The sequence below is a fragment of the Mastigoproctus giganteus genome, chromosome 4 (assembly GCF_048544385.1).
Source record: "Mastigoproctus giganteus isolate SK-2022 chromosome 4, ASM4854438v1, whole genome shotgun sequence".
Taxonomy (NCBI): Eukaryota; Metazoa; Arthropoda; class Arachnida; order Uropygi; family Thelyphonidae; genus Mastigoproctus; species Mastigoproctus giganteus.
Window position 1 is genome coordinate 29,488,186 of NC_143578.1, and position 24,793 is coordinate 29,512,978.

The following is a 24,793-nucleotide window of genomic DNA, read 5'->3' on the forward strand; positions in this document are numbered from 1 at the left end:
AAGATGCATACAGACTTGGGAGTTGTCTTCGACTATAAACTGAGCTTCAACCCCCACATTGACAAGCTCACAGCAAAATTCTGTCAAATGCGCTGGACCACAAAACAACTACTGCTCCACGTTAGGGATCTGGATGTGACTCGTCGGTACATATACACCTCAGTATACTCCGTCGTACTGTATGCCTCGGAAATTTGGGGGTCCGCGGCCCCTACCAACATCAAGCGCGTGTACTCCGCCGAATACTGGCTCCTTCGTTGGATCACGCAAAAACATCGTCGTCCACCCCCAGCAAAGGACAACTGCGATGGCGACGTCACTTCACTTTGCCCGACTTCCAGATCTTGTATTTGAAAAACGCATTGTTCTCACTGTCAAGATGACAACCGGAATGGTCTCGGAGCCAAGCATCTGGGAACTGTGTGGCTGGAGGATCCCTCTACCCGGTTTTGAGGTCAGCTCCCACGCTCACAGCTCACTATAACAGACTATCGTTCAGTGACCGTTTTCTCCCCAGGGAGATGCTCCCCACAATCGTTTCAATTGACGGCGACCTCTGTAGGTTTGTGAAGGATCGGAGGTACCGAAAACAGATCCTTAAGAGCCTGACCTTGGCCAGGCAAAGTGCACATTGATAAGGGCAGCATAATAATGCCCAATATATTGTAAATAATGTTCAAAGCACGATGTCTTTATGAATATGTTGTAAATAAAGTCAAGAATATCTTCATGAATATAAATATCAATATAACATAATGTAAATCTGAATATCTTTAGTATTTCATTGTAAATATTGTGAAAAGCATAATATCCTGTAAATAATCTGACACTGATTCTATTTTATTGTTGGCTTTGGGGGATGAGCCCGAACTTCGATGTGGGCCCCGTCTCCCCAAGGCTATTATTGTCCACCATCCCATGTAAAACGCCTGGCATTGCTGCTGTGAAGGGTCTATTGTATATACCACGTTTGTATACAATAAAGATTATATATATATATAGATATATAAATTTCGATATGAATATTCTTTCAAAAAAAACTATTCGGACATAATACTTACTATAAGCGTCTTTGCCCCATCCAGTGACTGTACAGTTTTGTCCTACAAAGTTATCTTCTTTCGAAGGTAAGCATACTTTTTCAATGTGTGGCTTAAAGGCAACTTGTCGTTCTAGTTTCAAAACAGCTATGTCGTTCCATAAGTTGTTACTCCTATAGTCTGGATGGATAATGATTTTTTCCACGCTGAAATCTTCATGGGGTAAGAACTCATTTTCGTCTTGTGTGTTCCATTCTCCCAATCGAACCTTAATGGGATATGGATTTTCTTCCCTGTTAGGGAAGAAAACATTCAGTTAGAGAATTAAAAATATAATTAGAGAGTTCTTTTTGGAATTTATTTTTGAAAGAAAGACAAAGGAATTTAAGCAGTCAAAAGTAATACGCTTTTTCCATTTAAATGTACTCTTAAGTTGGCTTTGCACTAGCAACGACAACGAGGGGCTACCTTTTGTTCGTAATATAGCCCGTACACGTCTTGGCACGGACTTCACAAGGGGTTTCAGAGAGTCCTGTAGTACCACTCATGCATTGCACAATGTGCTTCGTAATGACCGCACACTGCCAGGTGCCAGGTCGTCGAATCGAATGTCCTTTTCCATTAGGTCTCAGACATGCTCAATTAGGTTCAGATCATCTGAGTTGGGCTGCCATGGGAAGACGGAGAATTTATTGTCATATTCCTGAAACCAGTTAGCAACCTGCCAGGCCGTGTGACATGGTGCTTTGTCTTGTTGATAGACGCCAGAGTTGTTTGGACAGGACAGGATTTAAAGTTGTTGTGGCCCTAAGCTATAATATGTATGAGGCCCTTCTCTCTTGCTGTTTGCCGGTGACAATATTAAAAAAGGATTATTTTTAAAGATGGAGCGAGGCCCCTTTTAATATGAGGCCCTAAGCTGTAGCTTGTTTAGCTTATATGTAAATCCGGCCCTGTGTCTGTATATACTGTTATCATGAAGGGATATACTTGGTTGACGACAGCGACCTTTGGCTGGTTGTTTGACAGTTGTTGATCCAGTCATGTTAGACTCGTGACACCACAGAACGGGAGCACTTAACCATGTTGGCTATTGTCGAGATACCTGCACGTCTCTTGCCCCCACAATCATTCTACTTTCGAAGTCGGAAAGATCTCGACGCCCCCATTGTTCCTCGCAGACACTCAAAAACTGATGGACACGTGTGATAGCAGCTTGTAGCCGCTATTACACATTTAATTGCTTACTAAATATATAGTGAGTGATTAAATAAGTATGAATGTTTATTCCTTAATTTTTGAACACCTGCGTATTTTTCTAAATCTATTTTAGAAATATTATTCTGAAATTTATTTTAACTTCTTGATATTTTGAAACTCTGTCTACATTGTTATAGCTTTTGTCTTCGGTCCAAGCATTAATGCCACAGGTACTTTCCTTTACCTTATTATGTAAACATTATATGAATTTAGTTATTGATTGCAGTTTCCGTGGGTGGTTCATGCAAAATACATTTAAAACATGTAATTTGAATTAAATTATTAAGTAAAATCCTTCCCTATATTTTATACACTCATAGAAAAATATTCCCATCGTAAAGAGTTAATGGAACTATCCGGAAATTTGCATATCATTACATCGTGGAGATGCGTACAAATGTTCAAACAGACTAAATTAGAAGCCGAAATAGGAACTGGATTTTGTTTAACGTAATCAGAGATTGACATTGCGTTCAAACTGTACTCCATATCCTTTTGCCATTTCTCCACAGCTCCACAAATCTATTCCAATATAACGGGGCTAAGCCCCCTTACTGCAATGTCCGACAGCTTGTAACTTGTCAGATTGCTACCTTCAGTCGTTGCAAGTAGCGCACTGGATGGACAAAGCCTGAGAGATCGAATCCTGTGAATGACGCGAGGAACTTTATCGGCATTTTCCACAACATTGCCGATTTAGTACAGGGTTGCATAGTTTTATATCCCGGAAACTCGGGTTTTTCTTCCAGAAAACATGCAAACCTGTCAGAGAACATGCAATTTTCAGAGAGAATACACACACACACACACACACACAGCTGCTTTGAGCATTTGCAGTTAGTACGGAGTTATATGCGAAACCGTTTTCTTAAAATTCTCCATATTGAGAATTGACTACTAGTTTAATATATTCTAGGACTTCGAACAAAAGCTGCCATCACGTTTTCCACTTTACATATGAGTGGTCTTCAAAATTTATTGACATTTAGTAAGGAGCAACCATTATCAACAAAATTCCTGTTCCCGACATATGTGGAATGTCTACTGGAAGGCTACTTTCAATATGGCATGCAAAAACTGTTGAACTTACATTGCGTACTTGCTCAAACAGAAAAAATACATTGCTGTCGTTAAGCTCCACCAAACATTCCCTTCATTTATTTATCCCAATTTTCATTCAGTGATTGTGTTTTACTAAGTTCAAAATCTTATAGGCTTACAAAATTCAAAGTAGTGAAGGCGCTTTTGAATTACCCTGTATATTAAGCTCAGTCCACGTATGATAATTCCTTTAAATTCCCAACCAGGGTTACATATTATTGTTCTAATCCTTGCTCGTGGTTCTTTTTCCTGTTGTACACACATATGACTGTAACGGATGTGACGTCACGAATTTGCCGGCCATTTTTTATCGCAAAGTACTTCTACCATAGGCTATCAAGATGCACACGACGTTGTGATTCTAAGACAAAGCCAAACAAGTTTTTATTAATCACACGGAGTTAGCAATAAAAATATAGTAAAAGTTTTCAGTCCTATTTTTGTTTAGCCTGGTTTAAAATTTTAAGCTAATTATTCTTCTCCCACCTGCGCACATTTTCAATGGCATTTGTAGTTCCGGTATCAACTGGTTTTGCCTAATAATGATATATAGGAATTTTGCTAGCAGGGAAAAGGAGGTGATTGTCCCTCTGTATAAGGCAATGGTCAGGCCACAATTTGAGTACTGCGTACAGGTCTGGAGGCCTCATTTTAGAAAGGATGTAGATTTACTTGAGCGTGTACAGAGAAGGGCAACAAGATTGGTGAGGAGAATGAAGGGATCCTCTTATCAAGAGAGGCTTAAGTTCTGCAAATTGCAGTGGCTAGAGACTAGGCACCTGCGCGGTGATCTGATTGAGGTGTATAAGGCCTTGAATGGGTTGAGCACGCTGAATTCTGATGGGATCCTTCCACTTGTTCGGATTACGAACCTAAGGGGGCATAAATTCAAATTAAGAAAGGACAGATGTAGAATAGATGTGTGGAAATTTGCCTTTAGCCAGCGGGTGGTTAATTGCTGGAACAAACTTCCATCTCTCGTTGTGGAAGTTGATAGGTTGAATAAATTTAAGGAGGAACCGGACAGGTATTTGAAGGGAATGGTGTGATTTCTTTTTTTTTTTTTTTTTTTTGTCTGATGCTGCATAAGTTCATACACTTGCTTTCTTGCATCACATGCCACTACTACTACTAATACAATATAAATGAGGAAGATTTTTAGTTCTTAGATTCAATTGTACTTTGAAGTAGATCTTCACTGAAGAGGTGTCAATCAACACTGAAACGGCTGTCTGGGAAGGGGTGGAAGTCCATAAGTTGAATAATAGCCATCATTTAATATTCTGGTTCACGTGGTACTGCCCTCGTGGGTAGCACAGCTGGTATAATTACCGTCCCACCTCACACCGCATGGAAGAGACCTGAGTTCGACAGCGCGAAATTTTTAGGGGTCGTTTTCAGAACGTTGGGAGTTGGTCGGTCTTTGGCGAGGGTTGTATGGTTTTTTCTTCCGGAAACTCGGGTTTTTCTTCCAGCAAACAGCAAATCGACCAGCGACACACAATTTACAGACGTTTATACGGTGCAATATGGCCTAAGTTGCTAATGCGCCTTAAATCCTACAACAATCAACCACTTGGTGTTCCTGTATTTATTAGTGTGTCTCCAATTTAAGGCTTATGCACAAGATATAAAACAATAACTTACTTGATGGTTAATTTTATAGCGTGTTTCAGCACTCACTGCTATTTATTTATTTTTTTGCTGTGGTACTTACATGAATCTCTGCACACAGTGTGGTACTGTGAGTACATGATAATCATCAATGAGTGTGCCTCCGCATAGGAAAATATCGCTGGTACCTTCGGCTTTGAGTATTGCAGCCTGTAAAAAATTTAATTATACATCAGTGATTTGATAAAGTTTCCATTAGTATAATTAGTATTCAGCATTGGATGAACTCAAAAAAAAAGAGAGGGGTTACCTCTACGTTTGTGTGTGTGTGTGTGTGGTGGTGGGGGATATCAGAGCAATTGCTTCCTTAATGTTTCAAGAAAAAGTGTGGTATTTGTTCCATAAGTTGGAAAACGATAAAATAAATAATAGATAAATATCAATGTGTTTCATGCATGCGGAAGGCCTATTTGCTAGCCAGCCTGTTGCTGCAATGAATGTCTATAAAACCAGTAAAAGCAATTAAGCTTGCTGTTCTGAATTTTTTTTCTTTCTCTGCAGTTTCTCTCTCTTTAATATACATCTACTATATACTTTGCGTGAATAGCATTTTATTTAAAGGCCATATGTTTTGTAATATTCTGAATTTTTTTTTACCTATATAATTCAACTGAAATACATTGTAAAATAATTTCTTTGATAAAATACATTGATAAAAATATGTTTTTTATTAAGTTCATTGATAAAATACATGATATGAATAAATCGGTGCAATAATAATTCATTTAGTTTATATCAGTAAAAAAGTATTTGTTCTGTCAGATGCATGCACAGTAAATTGTTTCAAAAACCGGCAACAGCAATTAAGGATTAAAAATGCATTTCTTTTCAGTATTTCAGAGCGAATCGTTCTAAATATTGCAGCAGATTACTGGTGTATTTTTGGCTATATATATTCAGGCTGCAATTTTGGGCCCAGTCCTTTTATATACTGCAACAGATTAATTGTCTCATTTTTATAAATCAGTCCATTTTTGATTAACAAACTGCAATCTTGTGACATCCTCCTCTCAATGTGTTGAAAATATTTAGTTTATCTGGTCGTATTTTCCACTTGTATCTCAAAAGGAACATTTATAACCTCATGGGTCAAAATTCCCCATTTCTTTCTCCCATTAGCAACTCATCTCCCCCCCCCCCCCCTCGGTCTCTTTAGTTCTTAATGTACTACCACAGCTTCCGGGCCTTCCGGTTGTATTTGCTACCGGGAAGCCCAGGAGCTGCTACTCTCTTTCTTCCAGGCATCCCATGATATTTGTTACTTCCAACACAAGGAGGTAAGTTATTCAAACGTCCTACAGCCCAATATGAGAAAGAGAGATTTAACTATTGAATAAATGTAGTAATCTACAATTATCTGCTTTCGCTACCAGCAGCAGCAGAGACTTGAATTCAATTTACTTGAAATTCCTGTTTCTAAATTTGAGGCTATATATTATAAAATTTAACGGCCCAAGGGTTAAAAGTCGACTTGTAGTGTCTTACTAGAATACAGTTTGCTCAAAAAAGAAACGTAGTCTGTAATAAAAACTGACAAAGCGTTTGCGCTGTATATCAACAAAAATTGTTAGAAGTGGTGGTCCTCACGTACAGGGCCGGATTTAAACTTGTTGTGACCCTAAGCTATGACATGTATGAGGCCCTTCTCTCTTACAGTCCACCTGATATTAAAAAAGGATTTTTTAAGATGGTGAGAGCCCTAAGCTGTACAGTACTTGTTTAACTTATATGTGACGTGTGTTACGGAATACTGTACTTGTGTCTGTCCGTATGATGTGTGCTGCATGAACACAACCTGTAGTTCTTCTAATCAGTGGCACACCCAGATTTTTTGAGGTGAAAGTCTACCTCCAGTTCTTATATAAACGCCATAAAAAGAACTTGGGAGGGTTAAGGTCTGTGCTTTTTAGTTTCCATACTCCTCTGAAATCGGCTGCTGCTCACGGACTACAAATACGTCACGCAGGTGCTTCAAGTTGGTAGCAGTCGGTCTCCGTCTTGTAAAAATCATATTTTAGGAATCATCTGTTATAATTTTGATAAAGTATTCTAGAATTCTGAGATCTGATATACAGTATCCACTTAAAATGGAACCACAGCTCATCTGGCCAGAACTGCTGTAGTTAGGCAGTGATATATCAATTATTTTGTTCAAGTAGCCACTTCTTCGATCCAGGAAAGGTCGAAGTTACGTTTCGACCCAAAATTTTATCTGTAGGGGTACTTTTATCCGCCGGGGTAATATAATGCTAGACAGTTATCCACTAAGTAGTCATTCAGCAATTCCTTTGATCAATTTTCATCAACTATCTGAGTAGTGAACTATAATTATTCTGTTGATCCACATGACCGATTTGAAAGTGGTGATATCAGATTTTATTGTGAGGTGTAATAACACTATTATATTTCGTCTAGAGAAATATCAAAGAAACAAAAGCCGTGTTGAAACTCTCCTAAACTAGCACCAGTGGGCGTCATCCTCTTTCCCAATGTGAGAACTGTCCCCAAAGGAAAGAGATTTCAAGATGTTGAGGACATGAAGAAAAACGTAACCGCTGAACCGAACCTCATTTCTTTGGATGCCTTTGACATGTGTGCCTCTTTTCAGAAACTTTGAGAACAGTGTAATAAGTGCATTCACACAGGGAGTGATTTTACTTTGACTAAAAATAAAACCATTTTTGAGTTCTTTCACTTTGTTTTCTTTTTATTGTACCAGTCCGGGTACTTTACTGCAACCTCGTAAAATACAGTGATTTAAAGAAAATCAATCAAGAGTGCTATTGAAATTCAAAATTTAACAAAAACACTTAAAATATTAGTTTGGGTATTGTGATAAAATATTAAAATTAAAAAAGACACTTCACACTGTATGTGCACACATTTTTGTATAGTTAGCTGGTACACAATGTTGCTGAAAATCAAATAAAAAAAAAAAAAAACTGTCTACATTACTGATATAAAATTCTGTTTCTAATTGTCATACCGTATATGTTAACATATTGTTTTGCTTACCTGCCAGGGCCATTCTCCAAAATCTGCTTCTCCTTTACTAGCGGTGAGTATCCGACTGTTTATGCCGTTTGGATTACGAGTACCACAACGGCTAACATATGGTTTTTCTATATTCTGGCTTGGCGCTTTGCAACACACGTGGTAAGGCCCACAATTAGGAGGAATATAACGTGCTTCCTACAGTTGAAAAAAGTATTTGAAAGTTGCATTACTTAACCAAAAACGATTGTATATATATATATATAGCAATAAATATTTATAAATTACGCTCATAAAATTTTAAAGTGCATAATATATAATTATGTTGTACACTGCCTGACACTTTATTACGATGATAGAGGTTTGAGTAATATGTAACGAACTATACAAGGTAGCAGTACCACACTATTGGAAGAACCCTAAAAAGCTACTGGAGCAGGAGAGTTTACGGAAACCACTGATCTCGGTCACCATCCGGAAAATGTTGTTGCATTGGTGCTAGAAATGGAATCAGAAGGAATGAAGCAAGCCATAGACCCCGGTGAGTTTCCATTTACGCGTTTCAGCACCGATGGAAGAGTGTGCCTATGAAGGAAACCTTGCCAAGAGGATATGGAACCATGGCTCAGAAGGCGTAATGATGGATGGCATATTTCCGTGGCATATCATTTGTCCCCTGATTCCACTGGAGGACACCGTGAACTCCAGAGCATATCTGGACATTGTTGTGGATTAGGCACCCCGAAATGTTGCATGTTTACTTTTATGGGCAGAGGTACTTTTAAGAATGTGTGAAAGAGGAAATTAGAGGATCTGTGGATGAACTGAAAAGACGTGTTCGTCGGCAACGTCCTCCTACTCCAGAAATTGGGGACGGTTTTGTTACAAGAGTGGTCTTATATTCCTAGTATCACTTTTAAACCTTGTTTACTCCATGCAACCGCTACTCTGACCATATTGCCTCTGTCAGGTGAATTTAGAACTGGCAAGGTATATTTTTAGATATTAAGTTCATTATATGTGGTTATAGCGACCGGCTAATTTGAGGAAAGTACAGAGCTGCTCAAGAAGATGAAAAGCTGGTCTTGGTGCCACTTCATATGTAGGATAGTCTAAAGGCAGTGCGATACCCTTGCTGTAGCACAGGTTATATGAGCACCATCCTCCCACACCATGATGGGAGGACGGTGCTTATGTGCACCGGTTCGAATCCCGTGAATGACGAGAGGAATTTTTATGGGCTGTTTTCACAACGTGACTGAGTTAGTTGGTCTTAGGTGAGGATAGCATAGTACACGTTATTAGTCCATGGTCCTAATAAAATGACCAAGCAGTGCAGGTAACATTGGAAACATGATATGAACAGACGAATCATAGTTTAGCGATTTTACTGATCACGTGATTTAATCATGGATTGCATTTTGTGAAATTATTTTCATCCTTCTATAAAAGGATCGCACATACAATACCTACCGTATAAACAAAGAAAACAGAAGTTACCATTTCGATTAAAGATGTCGACAAAAATAAAAAAAAATCTGACACTGTTCCACAGTTAATAAATAAAATATTTTAATACTTACTCATTAAATTAAAATTAAAATATCAAAAGATACAGTATTTAAGCAGTAATATTAATGAAATTTACCAGTGAAAGCTCTTCATCTGGTTGGGGTTTCTTTCTGGGATCTATAATCCCAGAGCCGTCAGTGACAATCTCTCCATCCTTACATTGGTAGTAGGGCACACAAATACATTGGGAAGTGTCACCGTAATTTGAAACTTCTTCTCGTTGTGCGTTCGTTAAACCGCAGAGCAGCGTCAGGAAACAGATTCGGACAATCATCCTGTAAGAAAAGTTCCATTAGTCTATTTCAGTAATATGCTGAATACCGCACATGTTTTGTTTATAAAAAAAATATATGCGAATGCCCAGCTTCCAGTTAAGCATTGGCATATAAATGCAGTTGAGCTTAACTTTTTAAAAATATTGTTATCACTAAAATTTCTCTTAAAGAGGACTACTCCAGTTCCTTCTCACGAGATTATGATAAAAGCACAGGGTTTAAAGAAGGGAAACCAGATTGGTAAGTGGTGCTAATCGATGTCCATGTGAAGAATGGCTTAAAAGGTGCAGACTGCAAAGCTTAGCAACTAGACATCTTAGTGGAGACCTGATAATACGGAGAGAGATTGAAAAGTAATTAGCCTAATATAGATCGCAACGCATTTCGTGAAAGACAATATTGCCAATTTGTGCTGTGACTCTTCTTGTGTGTTCCCAGAATATTTCAGGCTGTATATTCTTTTCCTTTACAGAACGCTTTGAAGCTGTGAAGGTGAATGAAGATGGCGACTGTTGAGAGAATCAAGCACTGTATTTAAAGGGAATGTCGTCGAAAGAAATTCATGAACACATGCAGCAAACATTAGGGGAATCGTGTCCTTCATACGCGATGGTTAAAACTGGGTTTCAGAATTTAAGCGTGGACGAGACAATGTTGAAATTGTTGCACCCTGCGCAGTGGGAGGCCTGTTACCGTGTCGACTCCTGCAAATGTGGATGCCATTCATGACCTGATTATGCAAGATTGCAGAATAACATTAAAGCACATTGAGCCAACATTCAACATCTCCCATGATCGAGCTCACGATATTGTGGTGAATATTTTGGAATGAAGGTTTTGTCAAGGTGGGTCCCTAAAACATCAAATGCAGATCAGAAGTGGGAAAGAGTGAGTTGTTGTCATGAGATTGTGCAGCATTTTGAAGCTAATGAAGCTTAATTTTTGGGGGATGGTATGTCACTGTGGATGAAACACGGCTACACCACTTCGACCTGAAACTAAAACACAATCAAAACAGTGGAAGCAGCTCTCTTCTCCTCTCCTAATGAGTTTCGAGTGCAGAAGTCAACTGGGAAAGTCACGGCATCCATCATGCAGAAGGAGCGATCACGGTTGATTTCCGGGAATGAGGTGCCGGTATCAATACTTTGTATTATTCTAACCTACTGAGACGTTTTCTAACCTACTGAGACGTTTCATCTTGCACCAAAACAATGCAGTGGCGCGCACAGCGTGTGTGACTCAGGCAACACTAAGGGACTGTGGGTTCGACCTGTTACAGCATCCGCCCTACACATCGGAGATATCTCCATCGGACTATTTTCTATTTCCAGATCTCAAAAAGGTCTTGAGAGGACAGATATTCAACAGTGACAATGCTGTGATGGATGCAGTCAACAATTGGTTTGAGTCAAAGTCTTCTAAATTTTATTTTAGCGGGTTACACAAACTAGTGAATCGTCCAGAAAGTGTGTTGTCTTAAGGGGGAGGGGTGACCTATGGTGAAAAAAAAAAAAAGGGTTCTCACAGCTTTCCAGCATTCCTTCTATGAGAAGACAGAACTTTTAAACCTCCTCTCGTATAAGACCCTGAATGAAATAAATGATGGAGGTTATTTTCCCTAGTATTCCATGCATCATTTAGCTATTATAATACTAATACTGAAAACCTAATACAATTCGTATTTAAACATGATCTCTGGTTCGCCTGGCATTTATACGTTTAAAAATAATCTTGGTAACGTTTACATGATTAAAAAAATTAAGAAATGCCAACCTGTGATTAGAACATATTTCATAAGTTTATGAGAAAGCACTAGCAAACAGAGAAAAGCGAGGGGTTAAGGAATTCTTCACATATATAAATGCCAAGAAGAGCAGGACAAACCGATCGGACCTTTACGTAAGGGAAAGGGGATAGTATTAAATACACCAGCTGCCGTTGCAGATGAACTCAACAGTTATTTTGCATCGATATTTACAAATGAAAAACCTTTTGTGGCAATGGGAAATTGTGGGAGCGAAGTTGAAAAATATGTAATTAATGATATTGAAATTTCGCAAGATTATTTAAAGAAAAAACTTTCGAGCCTACAGGCCTGTAAGGCTCCTGGAGTTGATGGAATATACCCTATAATCTTAAGGGAGGCGGCAAGTGAGTGCATTGAACCATTGAGGCTAATTATGCGAGCATCACTAGACTCCGGGGAGATTCCGTTGTATTGGAAAAGTGCTAATGTATGGGAAAAGTCCCATACATAACTCTTCACTCTTAGAGCCACCCTTATGTATGGGAAAAGTCCCATACATAAGGGTGGCTCTAAGAGTGAAGTGAGAAATTATCGACTGTCAGTCTGACTTCAGTGGTAGGGAAAATCATGGAGGCAATGATCAAGGGTGGAATTCAGGATCATTTGGATAGAATTGGAATTTTCAAGGATACTCAGCATGGTTTTGTAAAGGAAAAATCATGTTTAACAAATCTGGATCGCTATTTTGAAAGGGTCACTCACGAGCTGAATTTAGGGAATAATTTCGACATTGTTTATTTAGATTTCAGCAAAGCTTTTGACTCAGTCCCACATGAGCGGTTGCTTTATAAGCTGGAACAGGTTGGAATCACTGGGAAAATCCTTAGATGGATAGCAGGATGGCTTCAGGGCAGGAGGCAGAGGGTTGTGATAAATGGCTATTCCTCAGATTGGGTTGATGTAAGAAGTGGAATTCCCCAAGGATCAGTATTAGGACCGACCACTGTTGTTTTTAATTTTCATAAACGACATCGATGAAGAGTTAGAAGGCGTGATGTCTAAATTTGCAGCTGATGTTAAAATTGGTAGAGAAGTTAATGATCACTGTCAAGCTGAGCTTCTTCAGAGAGACCTAGATAGACTTCAGGAATGGTCAGAAAAATGACAGCTATGCTTTAATCCAACAAAGTGTAAGGTATTACACCTGGGACACAGTAATCCCAAAATAACTTATTCACTTGGTGGAATTCAACTAAACCCAGTACTGGAGGAAAGGGACTTGTGTGTTACGACACGGTCAGACATGAAATTTTCTGAGCATTGTAAACAGGTTGCAAGGAAGGCCCATGGTGTCCTATCGATGATGTATCGAACTTTTGCAAGTAGAGATAGGGACGTGATAATCCCATTATATGAAGCTTTTGTTAGACCATACTTGGAATACTGTGTTCAAGTATGGAGACCGTACCTAAAGAAAGACATCGAGCTTCTTGAAAGGGTGCAAAGACAGTAACTCGCCTGGTGAGACCGACGAAAGGGCGTCCTTAAGAAGAAAGACTTCGAATACGTGGGTTGCAGAGTTTGGAAACTAGATACCTTAGAGGAGATTTGATTGAGGTGTTTAAGGTTCTGAGAGGCATCAGTAAAATGAATGAGGATGAAATTTTCAAGATTATAAATGGTGCTAGAACTAGGGGACATAAATTCAAGTTACGAGGGGAAATGTTTAGATTGGACTGCTGTAAGTTTTATTTTAGCCAGCGAGTATAGTGTCGTATAGTGCATAATATAATATTGTCAATTAATCAGTAAATCTATTAATCTTGATAAACTTTATTGTCAATTAAATTGTACTTTTAACTCTATATATATATATATATATATATATATATATAACGACTTAATCGTAACAAATAATTAATACATAACTATAGTGGTACACGTGATACGGAAGTTGTATAAAGGGAACTCGTAGAAAACACTAGATACCGAAAAAAAAATATATATAACATAACTGTTTTGGGATATAACTTAAGGATTTAATTTTTGTTTTGAATTTTATTGAATTAAATCGGAATCATGACTCTGACCAGAGCAGCAAAGCAAAAGGCTCAAGCTAATGGGAGTGCTGTGGTTCAGGGGAGAACTGAGGGGGGCAGTTGCCCTCTGAATCACAGTCTATTAAAATGCACTGTTTGCTTGATGTTTGCGGAGCAGTCGGGTACGGGACATGATACTGCCAAGGGGGATGTCTTTGTGTGTGCACGATGTAAGGAGTGCAAGGAAATCAGGCGGCAACTCAGCGTTGTTATGGGCCTTTATGAGAGCTTGAAGGACAGGGTGGATGCCCTCGAAGGAAATAAATTGAGGGGCCCATCAAGCTCTCAGCTGCCCACATCAACGCCAGAGCTTGCACTTGGTCATCAGGCAACACAGAAGCAGCCCCCTAGGCAGAATGCGCTGGTCCCACAGGAACTAGTAGTTGTTGGTGACTCTATTGTCAGGGAAACGGGGAACATACTTTGTAAAAAGGATAGGTGGAATAGGACCAGGGTATGTCTGCCAGGGGCAAAGGTTGATGACGTTGTAGAGCGGATATCATCTTTTAAGGGCACAAAAGGTGATATAGTTGTACACGTTGGCACTAATGATATTAAGAGTAGGAGACCGGCGGAATTACTTAGCAAGTACAGGTCACTGTTGAAAAAAAGCCGTGAATTAGGGTTGAACTTGAAAGTGTCTGCAATTCTGCCCAGACACGATAGGAGGGAGTATATGATGAGAGCCTTGTCGATCAATTCGGCCCTGGAGGGATTGTGCAAGGCTCAAGGGGTAGAATTTTTTTCAGCCTGGACTGTACTTGTTAACAGGAGAGATTGCTTCTACAGGGATGGGATACACTTAAATAGAAAGGGTGCAAGAATTTTTGCTGATGCTGTCGAGGCAGTGTTAGGTGGGTCGGAAAACTGCTAGTTGGGGGGATACAAGGACTAATAGATTAACAGTAGCCACTGGCAGAGGTGGAAGTGATTCTTGCACTGCTTCTATTGAAATGAGCAGAAGTCTGAAAAACAAGATGCAGGATATTTCGGAGACTGCTGGTAGTCATTGCGGTACAAGTAAACACATGGGTTGTGTTAGGGTAGCTAAGAATAGAAACAGGTGCATGTATACCTGCGTGTACACCAATGCTAGGAGTTTGGTAAATAAACTTGATGAATTTGAGGTATTGCTCAAAACATCAAAGGCAGATATTGTTGGGATATCAGAGACGTGGTGTCACACAGATATAAGTAATGCGGAACTGGAATTTGGGGAATACAATGTGTATAGAAAGGATAGACAGGACAGGAGGGGAGGAGGGGTTATGCTATTAATTAAGAAACACATAAAGTCCAAGGAAGTGAAGCCAGTCGACATCGATGGACAGGGCAGTGTCGAGTCAGTTTGGTGCGACATAAGCATAGGGAAATCAAAATTGAGAGTAGGAGTGTGCTATAGGCCTAATGACTCTGATGAGTATAATAAGATATTGTACAGGGAAATAGAGTGGGCCAGTAAATCTGAGAGTCTTATAATGGGGGACTTTAATTTCCCAGATATTGACTGGAATTTGTGGGTTGGTCACTCGCACACTAGCAAGGCTTTTGTGGATTTATTGGATGATTGTTTTCTACATCAGCATGTTCGTGAGGCAACAAGAGGGAGCAATACTCTTGATCTGATTATCAGTAGTGATTCTTCATGCATTAAGAACCTGCAGATAAATGAACCACTAGGTGGCAGTGATCACAGTGTGTTGAAGTGGGATTTACTCAAGGAGGTAACTACCATCAGAGGTAAAGGGAAGGGTTTTTGTTTTCGTAAAGGCGACTACGATGGTCTGAGACAGTATTTAAATTCTATACAGTGGGACCAACTGATGATGTTACCAACAGCAAACTCAAAATGGGAAGCATTCAAGGAACTAATCTTGGAGGCTACCAGGCTTTACATACCAACTAAGAAATATTGTTCGAGGTTTAGGCCTAAATGGTTGTCAGATGAACTAATGAGACATGTGGCAGAGAAGAAAAATGCATGGGATACTTACAAATTAATGGGTGACATGGAAGCCTATGATAGATATAAGTTGGTCTGTAACCAAGTCACAAAGGAGATTAGGCAGGCAAAGGCAGACTATGAAAAATCCTTGGCAAAGGATGCAAAGAAAAACAGAAAAGAGTTTTTTACATACTTGAACTCGAAAAGGAAAGGGATGAATCAGATTGGTCCACTGGATATTGATGGTTCAACAGTTGAGGATCCTGCTCAGGTGGCTAACAATCTAAACGAGTATTTTGCATCTACATTCACGCATGAGGAGTTATTCAGGAAGGAGAATGATGTAGGTAAAGTAAACATTGGCAGTGAGCTGGATGATTTTGTAATAACTGAGAGGAAAGTGGAGGAGAGATTGTTGAGGATAAACATAAAAAAGGCACCTGGGGTGGATGGGATCTATCCAGTTATATTAAAGGAGGCAGCAAAGGAAGTATGCAAACCCCTAGCCATAATTATGAGAGCTTCTTTGGACTCAGGGGAGGTGCCCATAGACTGGAGATGTGCAAATGTAACCCCAATTCACAAAGGAGGATCAAAGGCTGACACAAGTAATTATAGACCTGTTAGTTTAACTTCTGTTCCAGGTAAATTAATGGAGGCACTGGTTAAAGAAGCACTGCAGGATCATCTAGACAAGAATTCAGTTATAGCTCAGACGCAGCATGGTTTTGTTAAGGGCAGGTCTTGCCTGACCAATTTGATTGGATACTATGATGTAGTCACAAAAGAACTGGATGCAGGGAATAACTTTGATATTATATATTTGGATCTTAGAAAGGCTTTTGATACTGTTGCACATGGAAGACTGCTGCACAAATTGGAGCAGTGTGGCATTGGAGGCAAATTGCTGCTATGGATAAGGGGATGGTTGAGTGGCAGAAGACAGAGAGTGGTAATCAATGGACACTGCTCAACGTGGACTAATGTTATTAGTGGAGTTCCTCAAGGTTCAGTGTTGGGTCCGTTGTTGTTTTCGGTGTTTATGAATGATATTGATGATGGGATATCAAGTTTAATGTCCAAGTTTGCAGATGATACAAAGGTTGGCAGGGTCGTTAAGGACAATACTGACGCTATGCTGCTGCAACAGGATCTGGAAAGGTTGAACAGATGGGCTGAGAGGTGGCAAATGAGGTTTAACATCGACAAATGTAAAGTGCTGCATATGGGAAACAGTAACCCCAGAGCAACGTATCAACTCTGCGGTACTACACTGACAGTGGTGGAGAATGAAAAGGACCTGGGGGTAATTGTGCAGGCAGATATGAAGTTCTCTGAGCAGTGCAGACGAGCTGCAAGAGTAGCGCATGGTGTCTTGTCAATGATATACAGGAATTTTTCTAGCAGGGATAAGGAGGTGATTATTCCCTTGTATAAGGCAATGGTAAGGCCACATCTTGAGTACTGTATACAGGTCTGGAGGCCTCATTTCAAGAAGGATGTAGAGCTGCTGGAACGGGTACAGAGAAGGGCAACAAGATTAGTAAATGGAACAAAGGGTTGCTCTTACGAAGAAAGGCTTAAGTTTTGCAAATTACAGAGTCTGGAGACTAGGCACCGGCGAGGTGATCTGATAGAGGTGTATAAGGCTTTGAATGGTTTGAGCATGCTCAATGCCAATGGGATTCTTCATCTTTCTCAGAATAATCACCTCAGAGGGCATAAATTCAAATTGAGGAAGGACGGATGTCGGATAGATGTGCGGAAATTTGCCTTTGGCCAGCGGGTGGTTGGTTGGTGGAACCGACTTCCATCACTTGTTGTTGAAGTTGATAGCCTAAACAAATTTAAAGCTCAACTGGACAGGTATTTCGAACGAACGGAGGGGTGAAATGGGAGTGGTGTGTTTTTTTTTTTTTTTTTTTTTTTTTTTTTTTGGCTGATGCTGAATAAGCTTGCTTTCTTGCATCATATGCCTCTGCTAATGCTAATGCTAATGCTAATGCTAATTACTGGAATAAGTTGCCTAGATAGGTGGTAGAGGCTGACAGTTTGGGGAAATTCAAAGGTCATCTGGATAGTACCTTCGGGTGAGGGAAGCGCATAGGATGATAGTTTTAAATTTCCTTTTCTTTTATTAATTATTATTATTTTTATTTATTTATTATTTATTTATTTTTTTTTTTGGCTGGTGCGGCATAAGCCATAGGCTTTCTTGCACCATGTGGCCATTACTAATACTAAGTTTACGAAAGGAATTTATTTATTTCTTAATTTGCATGGGCAGTGTATATCACTGTATTGCCATGGGCAGTGTATATCACAGTGTATATCACTGTATTGCCAAAAGTAACAGTACGCCTTCATGTTTCAAAGAACTTCTCATTAATAAGCCATTTAATAACGTATCAGCTTACCTTTTAGTTTATTGGTACAATATCCTTGTCAGTAGACTCTTAACCAATTTTTTTATAATAATAATAAGAAGAAGAATGGAATCTTGTTGACTTGGCTCTCAAGATGAACGGTTGCTTTTCTTCATTCTATTTGACTCAATCCCTGCATTATTGTTTGTTTAGTTCTCTCTCTCTTTTTTTTTTTTTTTTTTTTTTTTTGGATTTTCTTGATACATGAACAACTTTGATAACATGGCATGAACCAATTGCATATTATACTGGTTGAAAAACACGGAATAACTTACGAGGAAACCCTCACCCTACACCCGAGATAAGTTAAAAACAGAACCAGTTAAAAATTTCTTTCTTTATTCCGAAAATGCGCTATCCAACCTCACACAGCCTAACTATGTGACTCTGTTCAAACTCATTTAATAGTATACTGTACGTTGCTATGCACGTAGACATCTTAAAAGCCTTTCGGACAAGTTGACTCACCAATACTAACAGTAGGATGCATTTGCACCGACCAGCCCAATGGCTCCGTAGCCTGCTTATCTTCGCTTCTGGCTCATTTGCATATAATCGTGTTGGCATGTAATTTTTTTTACTATTTGCTATTTTTAGTAGAAAAGTGTATACGAGATATGATTAAAAAGTTCCGAACTCTATTTAAAAAACTGCTGTTAAATACCGAATATACCATGGTATCACCCCTTAGTAGTCCAGTTGAGATACAACTAGTCCAGTTTCTGCTGTTCGAAATATTTTTTGGTCTCTTTTTCCTTGAAATGTACTGTTTCAGTACAAATTTTAATTTCAAGAATAAAAATACATACCCAGGGTTCTGGGGAGTTAGATTTGTGACTGCGAATAGTTGTGATATTCCTGACAAGAAATGCTACAACGCTAAAAGGGCTCTACAACTTTTTTATATACTGGAAGAGGCTCTACGGAAATTCCTGAAAAGTGAGCGCTGGAGTTTGATTACTGCGATGCTCTTGTTCACTTTAATCTGCATTTTTGGCAAGTTATGTCAGAGAATAACATGGTTGTAGTCCCTCATACTTGTACTCTGTATTCCTCAGCTCTAATAAGCTGTAATTTCTTCTTATTCCCAAAACTGAAATTCTGCATTCAATATGGAATTTTCCTGGCATTTCAGAAATCTATGAAAAACGCAAAGATATACTAGGAGATCACTAGCCAGAAGTTCTGAAAATATTTCCAAAAGTGGCAGAATCGCTCGATTCTCAGTATGAAGTTGTACTGAATTAATACAATCATGAAAATGTTTGAATATACTGCGTACTGTGTATTACAAAAGTCCGTTTCCAAAGAAAAAATTATTTCAGTTTAATATTTGCAATATTTATTATTGATATTCGAATTGCATTTCTTTCAATCTTGTATAAATGTCCATTCGTAAGGATGAAGATTTTGATGGATGATTATTAAATTTATGGACGAAGGTAGCATTAATAATGCTATCTGGTGTCGGTGCACTTTTTGATTATCCACTAGTAAACAAGTGGACGCCCAGTGTTAGTGCTCCCCACTCTGTGGATTGATTTATAAAGTATTAATGAAAATCAAAAATAAATAAATAAAGATACCGGGTTTTCTTATTCTAAGGAATTCAAACAGTAACACAATAATTTATTTATGTAATTTCGACATTGATTTAAAAGAAGTTCAGGTTTATGCACGTAGAAGTACCGGTGTTCAGTCCAAGTTACATATGATATAACCTCATGCTTAAGAGTATTGCTTAGAATTTCCTGGACTCTTTTTTTTTTTTTTTTACATGCCCCACATGTAAGCTAATGATATAATGATCACCCTTTGTCTGAATGCAAGGTATTAAATCAATGTTTTCCCGAATTGAGACAGTTGAAGGTCCTCTTGCATTGCCTTCGTGCTGGTTCTTCCACGCTTAAATTCTGAAATCCTGTTATCTACTTCTATAATCCAGTTCTGCAATCAAGTTATATAAGCAACAGCATTTTCACCAATTGTTCTCTATATCTTCATGAATTCCTTTAGGAGTTAAACCTTCATATGCAGATATGTAGTTTATGATAACCCAGTGATCATCCGCCGTAGCCGAGTGCTGAAGCGCTTTTGCATAAGTATAAATGCCTTGAGTGACCGGGATTTAAGCTCGTGACTGCTAAACACGGTGCTGTTTCTTGTATCCTGTCTATCTTGTGAATCCTCTGACCGTTTGGTTGTCCCGGAGTATAAACAGAAAATTTATTTATTTATGTGCAATGTATCCCACTTCACTTTTTTTTTTTTTCACTTGTCCTGATAAGAAAGAAAACATCATCTTATAAGAGGTTGATAAAGGTTATGACTTATGAATCACTGCTATCTCGTATTTGCAAAATTTTCTGTATTCTTTCAATCGATTGATTATCCGAGAACTATTCTGAAAAACAGCTTACTACAACTGTCTCTAAAGACACTGAGGAATAAATCGGGACTTCGGAGGAGAGGAAGGGGGTTCAACTGCACCATAACATTCTATTCAACAGATAAATTATAAATAATTTATTTGTAATAATATATGAATAATTTTGATTTTTGTCAGAATCTATTCATCTCTGATTACTTGAGTTCGCATGTCAAAATAGAATTAAATAGTTTCATGGGGCTGACAATTTCAAAATGACGGCAGCAGCTGCAAATTTTCAAAATTGAATGCAATATATTTTTTGTCAGCTTTGTTTATTGTAGCCATCCATATGTTTAAAAGGGGAAGGGAAGGAACGCTGCTTGATATATTCAAAACGTTTAAATAAATCAGTATTTTGACTCACACTTTTATCGCACTCACGAATCTGAGCTGCCTGACAGCGAGATAACTCAAACACACGACACAATGAGTCTAATCTACGACTATAATTTAAACTCCGTTGACATAATAGGTGGTGTACACAGCATCAGTCGGCAACCGGAGTACAGTGACTGATAAGTGAAAGCAGGCCATTAGGTTGTATACCAGTAAACCCAGCTGGTTCATTTAAAACAAACAGCCGATTTCCAATAGTACTATGTCTGACAGAATGCGAGAGATAGAAGATAACTCTGAAAAAGAGTGATTATTTTTGATTTAACTTTTTTTCTTTCCTCTTTGAATAATTAACAGTCACTAATATTGAAAAAGACCTTGCTTGTCTTCCTTTTCCGAATTCATAACAAAATAAAGAAAAGAAAGTATTTCTCTTTCCATAATCGGATTGCTATCTCGTCACGGTAACCCTCTCTCCCTCAAGTCGAAGGACAACGAGTAGCATGATGTTATTCAAGGTTAGTCTCCGAGGCCTCACAGGTCAGTTCCTTGGAACACACATTCGTCACAAATCGCCAGAGGCAGCTATGTGACTCTCACGGTCTGAATTAGTGTTGAAATGCTATTTCTGGTGTCGAAACTGGAAGGATTGCAACAGCTCAGCTATTATGATGTAAGCGAATAGCGAGAAATCTTCCCCTTGTACAAAATTTTAAAACAAATTTTGTTTGTGTTTTTTTTTTTTTTTTTTCTGGAAGAAGTAATGATAGTTTCATTATATACAATTATTTACTTCTGTATGCCGGAAGTAGAACGATAAACGACGCCTCTGTCAAAAGCAGTCTTTAATTTCAGTCGTGATGATGTAATCCAAGAAGAAGACAATAGTTGTACGTCATAAGTTCCAGCCAACTGTGTGACTTTCAGATTTAAGATAAGAAAAAAAATATTTTTAACGTTGAAATTGGTTATTTTATATACCGATAAAATATTTTATAATCAATAAAAATAATAAATTCTCCACGATAAACAACTATTGCTTATTTTAAAGAATTAAAAAGCGATTATTACTTTCTCACTTTAGTGAAAACTTAAGGACTTTTATGTGGTCTAGAATGATCTTCTGTCTAGATGATCCTGCAATGCTTCTTTAACCAGTGATTCCATTATTTCCCCCGGAACAGAAGTTAAACTAACAGGCCTGTAATTATTCGTGTCATCCTTTGATTTCTCCCCAGGTGGTATTATACCAATTCCTAAGTGGTATTAAGGTACGGAGAATATATCAAAATTTTTAGTAAATAAATAATTTAATTTTATATGTTGATTTTCTACTTTTTCTTGTTTTTAAATCTTCCTAAAATAACTGATAATTGTGCTTATACCAAATGGTCCCACGTAAAATATTCGCTGCTTCATATATACAAATTTGTATATATATATATAGTGCTTTTTTTTGTAAAAAAAAAATAGGTACCGGTACTCGTTCTTTGCTATCAGGAAAAATTTTAAATTAAAAGGATATGAAAAGTACTCTAAATTTTTTTTCCCTGATATTGTTACTTTAGTAGTAATGTTTTTGGAATAAGAACCACAGAGTAGTAAGATTTTTTTTCTTACTACTCTGTGAATAAGAACAACAAATTAAGTATATTAACACAGTTAATTTAGCATAAATTTATTATTCAAGTATATAAAAAAATAAGTAAAATATGAGTAAAATAAGTAAAAAATAATAATATAAGTAAAAATAATGTCATAATAAAGTTTTTGTAGAATATTCCAAATTTTTAGTTCTCATCCGACACACTATGCCGACTTCTTTTCTTCCTCTTTGTGTGTGGCGGTTGCTGAATGACGTTTCCGAAGCAGCCACGAATCGACATATTTTGCTGGATCGAAGCGGGCCTACAAACAGTAGCGAAGAAACTGTTTTTGTCATCAACGAAGCGCTGATTGAGCTGGCGATCAGAATCATTTGTGAAAATCCTCATTCACATTCACTCGATGAAATTAGTATCGTACTCAGAGCTTTCATCAAATGCTTCAATTCTTCCGAAACCTTATCAATTAGGTATCCCCGAATTGCATTTAACTGTAAACTAATTGACAATTTTTAACTTCATTTTCACCAAATGCCAACAAGTCATGTTTAGAAGGATTAATACCTTCGTTATCCTCGTTTCCTTCTCTCGTCATCGGTATTGTCACTAGTTCTTAAATTTGAATTTTTTTTCTTTTCTTTATTTTTAAACTGTCCAAAATGTCGATGTCATTCGGATATTCAGGTACTATGACCATGTAAACAGAGATAGGGAAGATGTGGATAACGCGCTTCCGCGAAACAACAGATGATTATTTGTCAGGGTAAAAGAAAATCACTTTTCTAATTCTCGAACGGGGTGCTTACAGTTGATTCACAGTGGTGTCCAACCCACGGCCCACGAGGAAAGTGAACTAAAAGAGCATTTTAAAATTTGTTAATTATCAAAAAAATTTTCTCATTAAATGTTTTGTTCAGTAAATGTAATTGTGTATTGTACTTAATAAAATTTTCGAATATTTTCAATTTTACTTTTACATGCAACAAGAAATGGAAAATGTAACACACTAAAGGAATCTAACTGAATTTTTTTGAATATGGCACCTGTACGGAAAAAGGTTGGACACCACTGCAGTAGAAGGTGGGCCAGAGCCCATTGGGAATACACCTTGATCTGCTCATTCCTGGCAAGCGCGACTACTCCGTATGAGGTGGTGGGACCTTTAACCAGGTACCACTAAGTTGCAGAATGGTAATCCCTTTAGCTCTCTTATTCGTGCAGCAGCACTAATTGCCTAAATTGCCTGAAGGCCAGAAATGCGAACAGTGCGTACCGAGTTAGTTATTTCTCTCCTAATCCGTTTGCTATATGAAAATTTTATTCGCTTAACGGAAACTATTTTAAATGAAACTTCCAAATGGAATTCAAAATAATTCGCTATAAAAGGACTTCGTTAAACAGAGTTCCGACTGAGTAATTTAGAATTATAAAAATCATTAGACAGTTTTATATAGAAAATATCTTAACAATAGGCAGTGAAAAATACAAGTTTAGTTAAATAATTTTAAGCTTATTTGAATAGTGGGTAAACAGGTGAAAAAAAAATTTACGGAATATTACAAATTTCGAAGTGCATTACATCCAAATGTCACACGTCACTGTTAATAAAAGTGCCGGTACGCCGTACCGTTGCGTACTGTCCAGGGGCGTAGCTACCGTATAGCAAAAGTAGGCAAAGCGTATGGGCCCTAGTGAAGTAGGGCCCCAACTTCACCAGGGCCCATAAACAGACGCAAGTAGGGGCTGCCCCTACTACGCTAGGGCCTATAGACAGACGCAATATGTAATGAAAATATTTTTCTCACTGAGCTCTTCAACAAATACAACTTTGTATAGTGATCAGACACCCGTTCTGTTACTGTATGTGTATGCGTCATATCATATGGTGTTTGGGATTCCCCAACTTGATAGGAGGACGGGGGGGGGATAGACCCCACGTATACGAACATTTAGCCATATACGGTGGTCGAAAGTTGTTAGTTGATTAATTACATTTCAAGTTTGTTCAAGTTCAAGTCATTATCAAAACAGCAATTGACATATAAAAATGTATTTGTTTATTTTGCTATTTGTGTTTAAAATATAAAGTTTAAAATTAAATTAATAAAAATTTTAGTTAAAAATGGATGAAAAGAAAAAAGGGAGAGTGGAGCCCAAGAAGAAAGCAAAAGAACAAGCAGTCAATAAATTACCTAAATTAGATCATTTCTTTACAAAACACAGTAATGAATTATGTCCGGAAGAAAGTAAAGAAAAGACCAGTATTGAATCGGAAAATGTGGAAAA

At 38.1% G+C, this 24,793-nt stretch overlaps 1 protein-coding gene across 2 annotated transcripts in view; it reads right to left on the reverse strand.

Moving 5' to 3' along the window:
- The window catches only part of LOC150086508 (phenoloxidase-activating factor 2-like), a 36,356-nt gene that overhangs the window by 5,803 nt on the left and 5,760 nt on the right, over nt 1-24,793 (reverse strand). For both annotated transcript variants that reach the window (XM_090372612.1, XM_090372611.1), the window contains exons 2-5: nt 9,718-9,916; nt 8,091-8,267; nt 5,119-5,225; nt 1,062-1,333 (exon numbers count right to left, since the gene is read on the reverse strand). In XM_090372612.1, coding sequence (XP_090228738.1) covers nt 1,062-1,333; nt 5,119-5,225; nt 8,091-8,267; nt 9,718-9,915 — 754 coding nt within the window. In that variant the 5' untranslated portion in view covers nt 9,916. The remainder of the gene's footprint in view (nt 1-1,061; nt 1,334-5,118; nt 5,226-8,090; nt 8,268-9,717; nt 9,917-24,793) is intronic.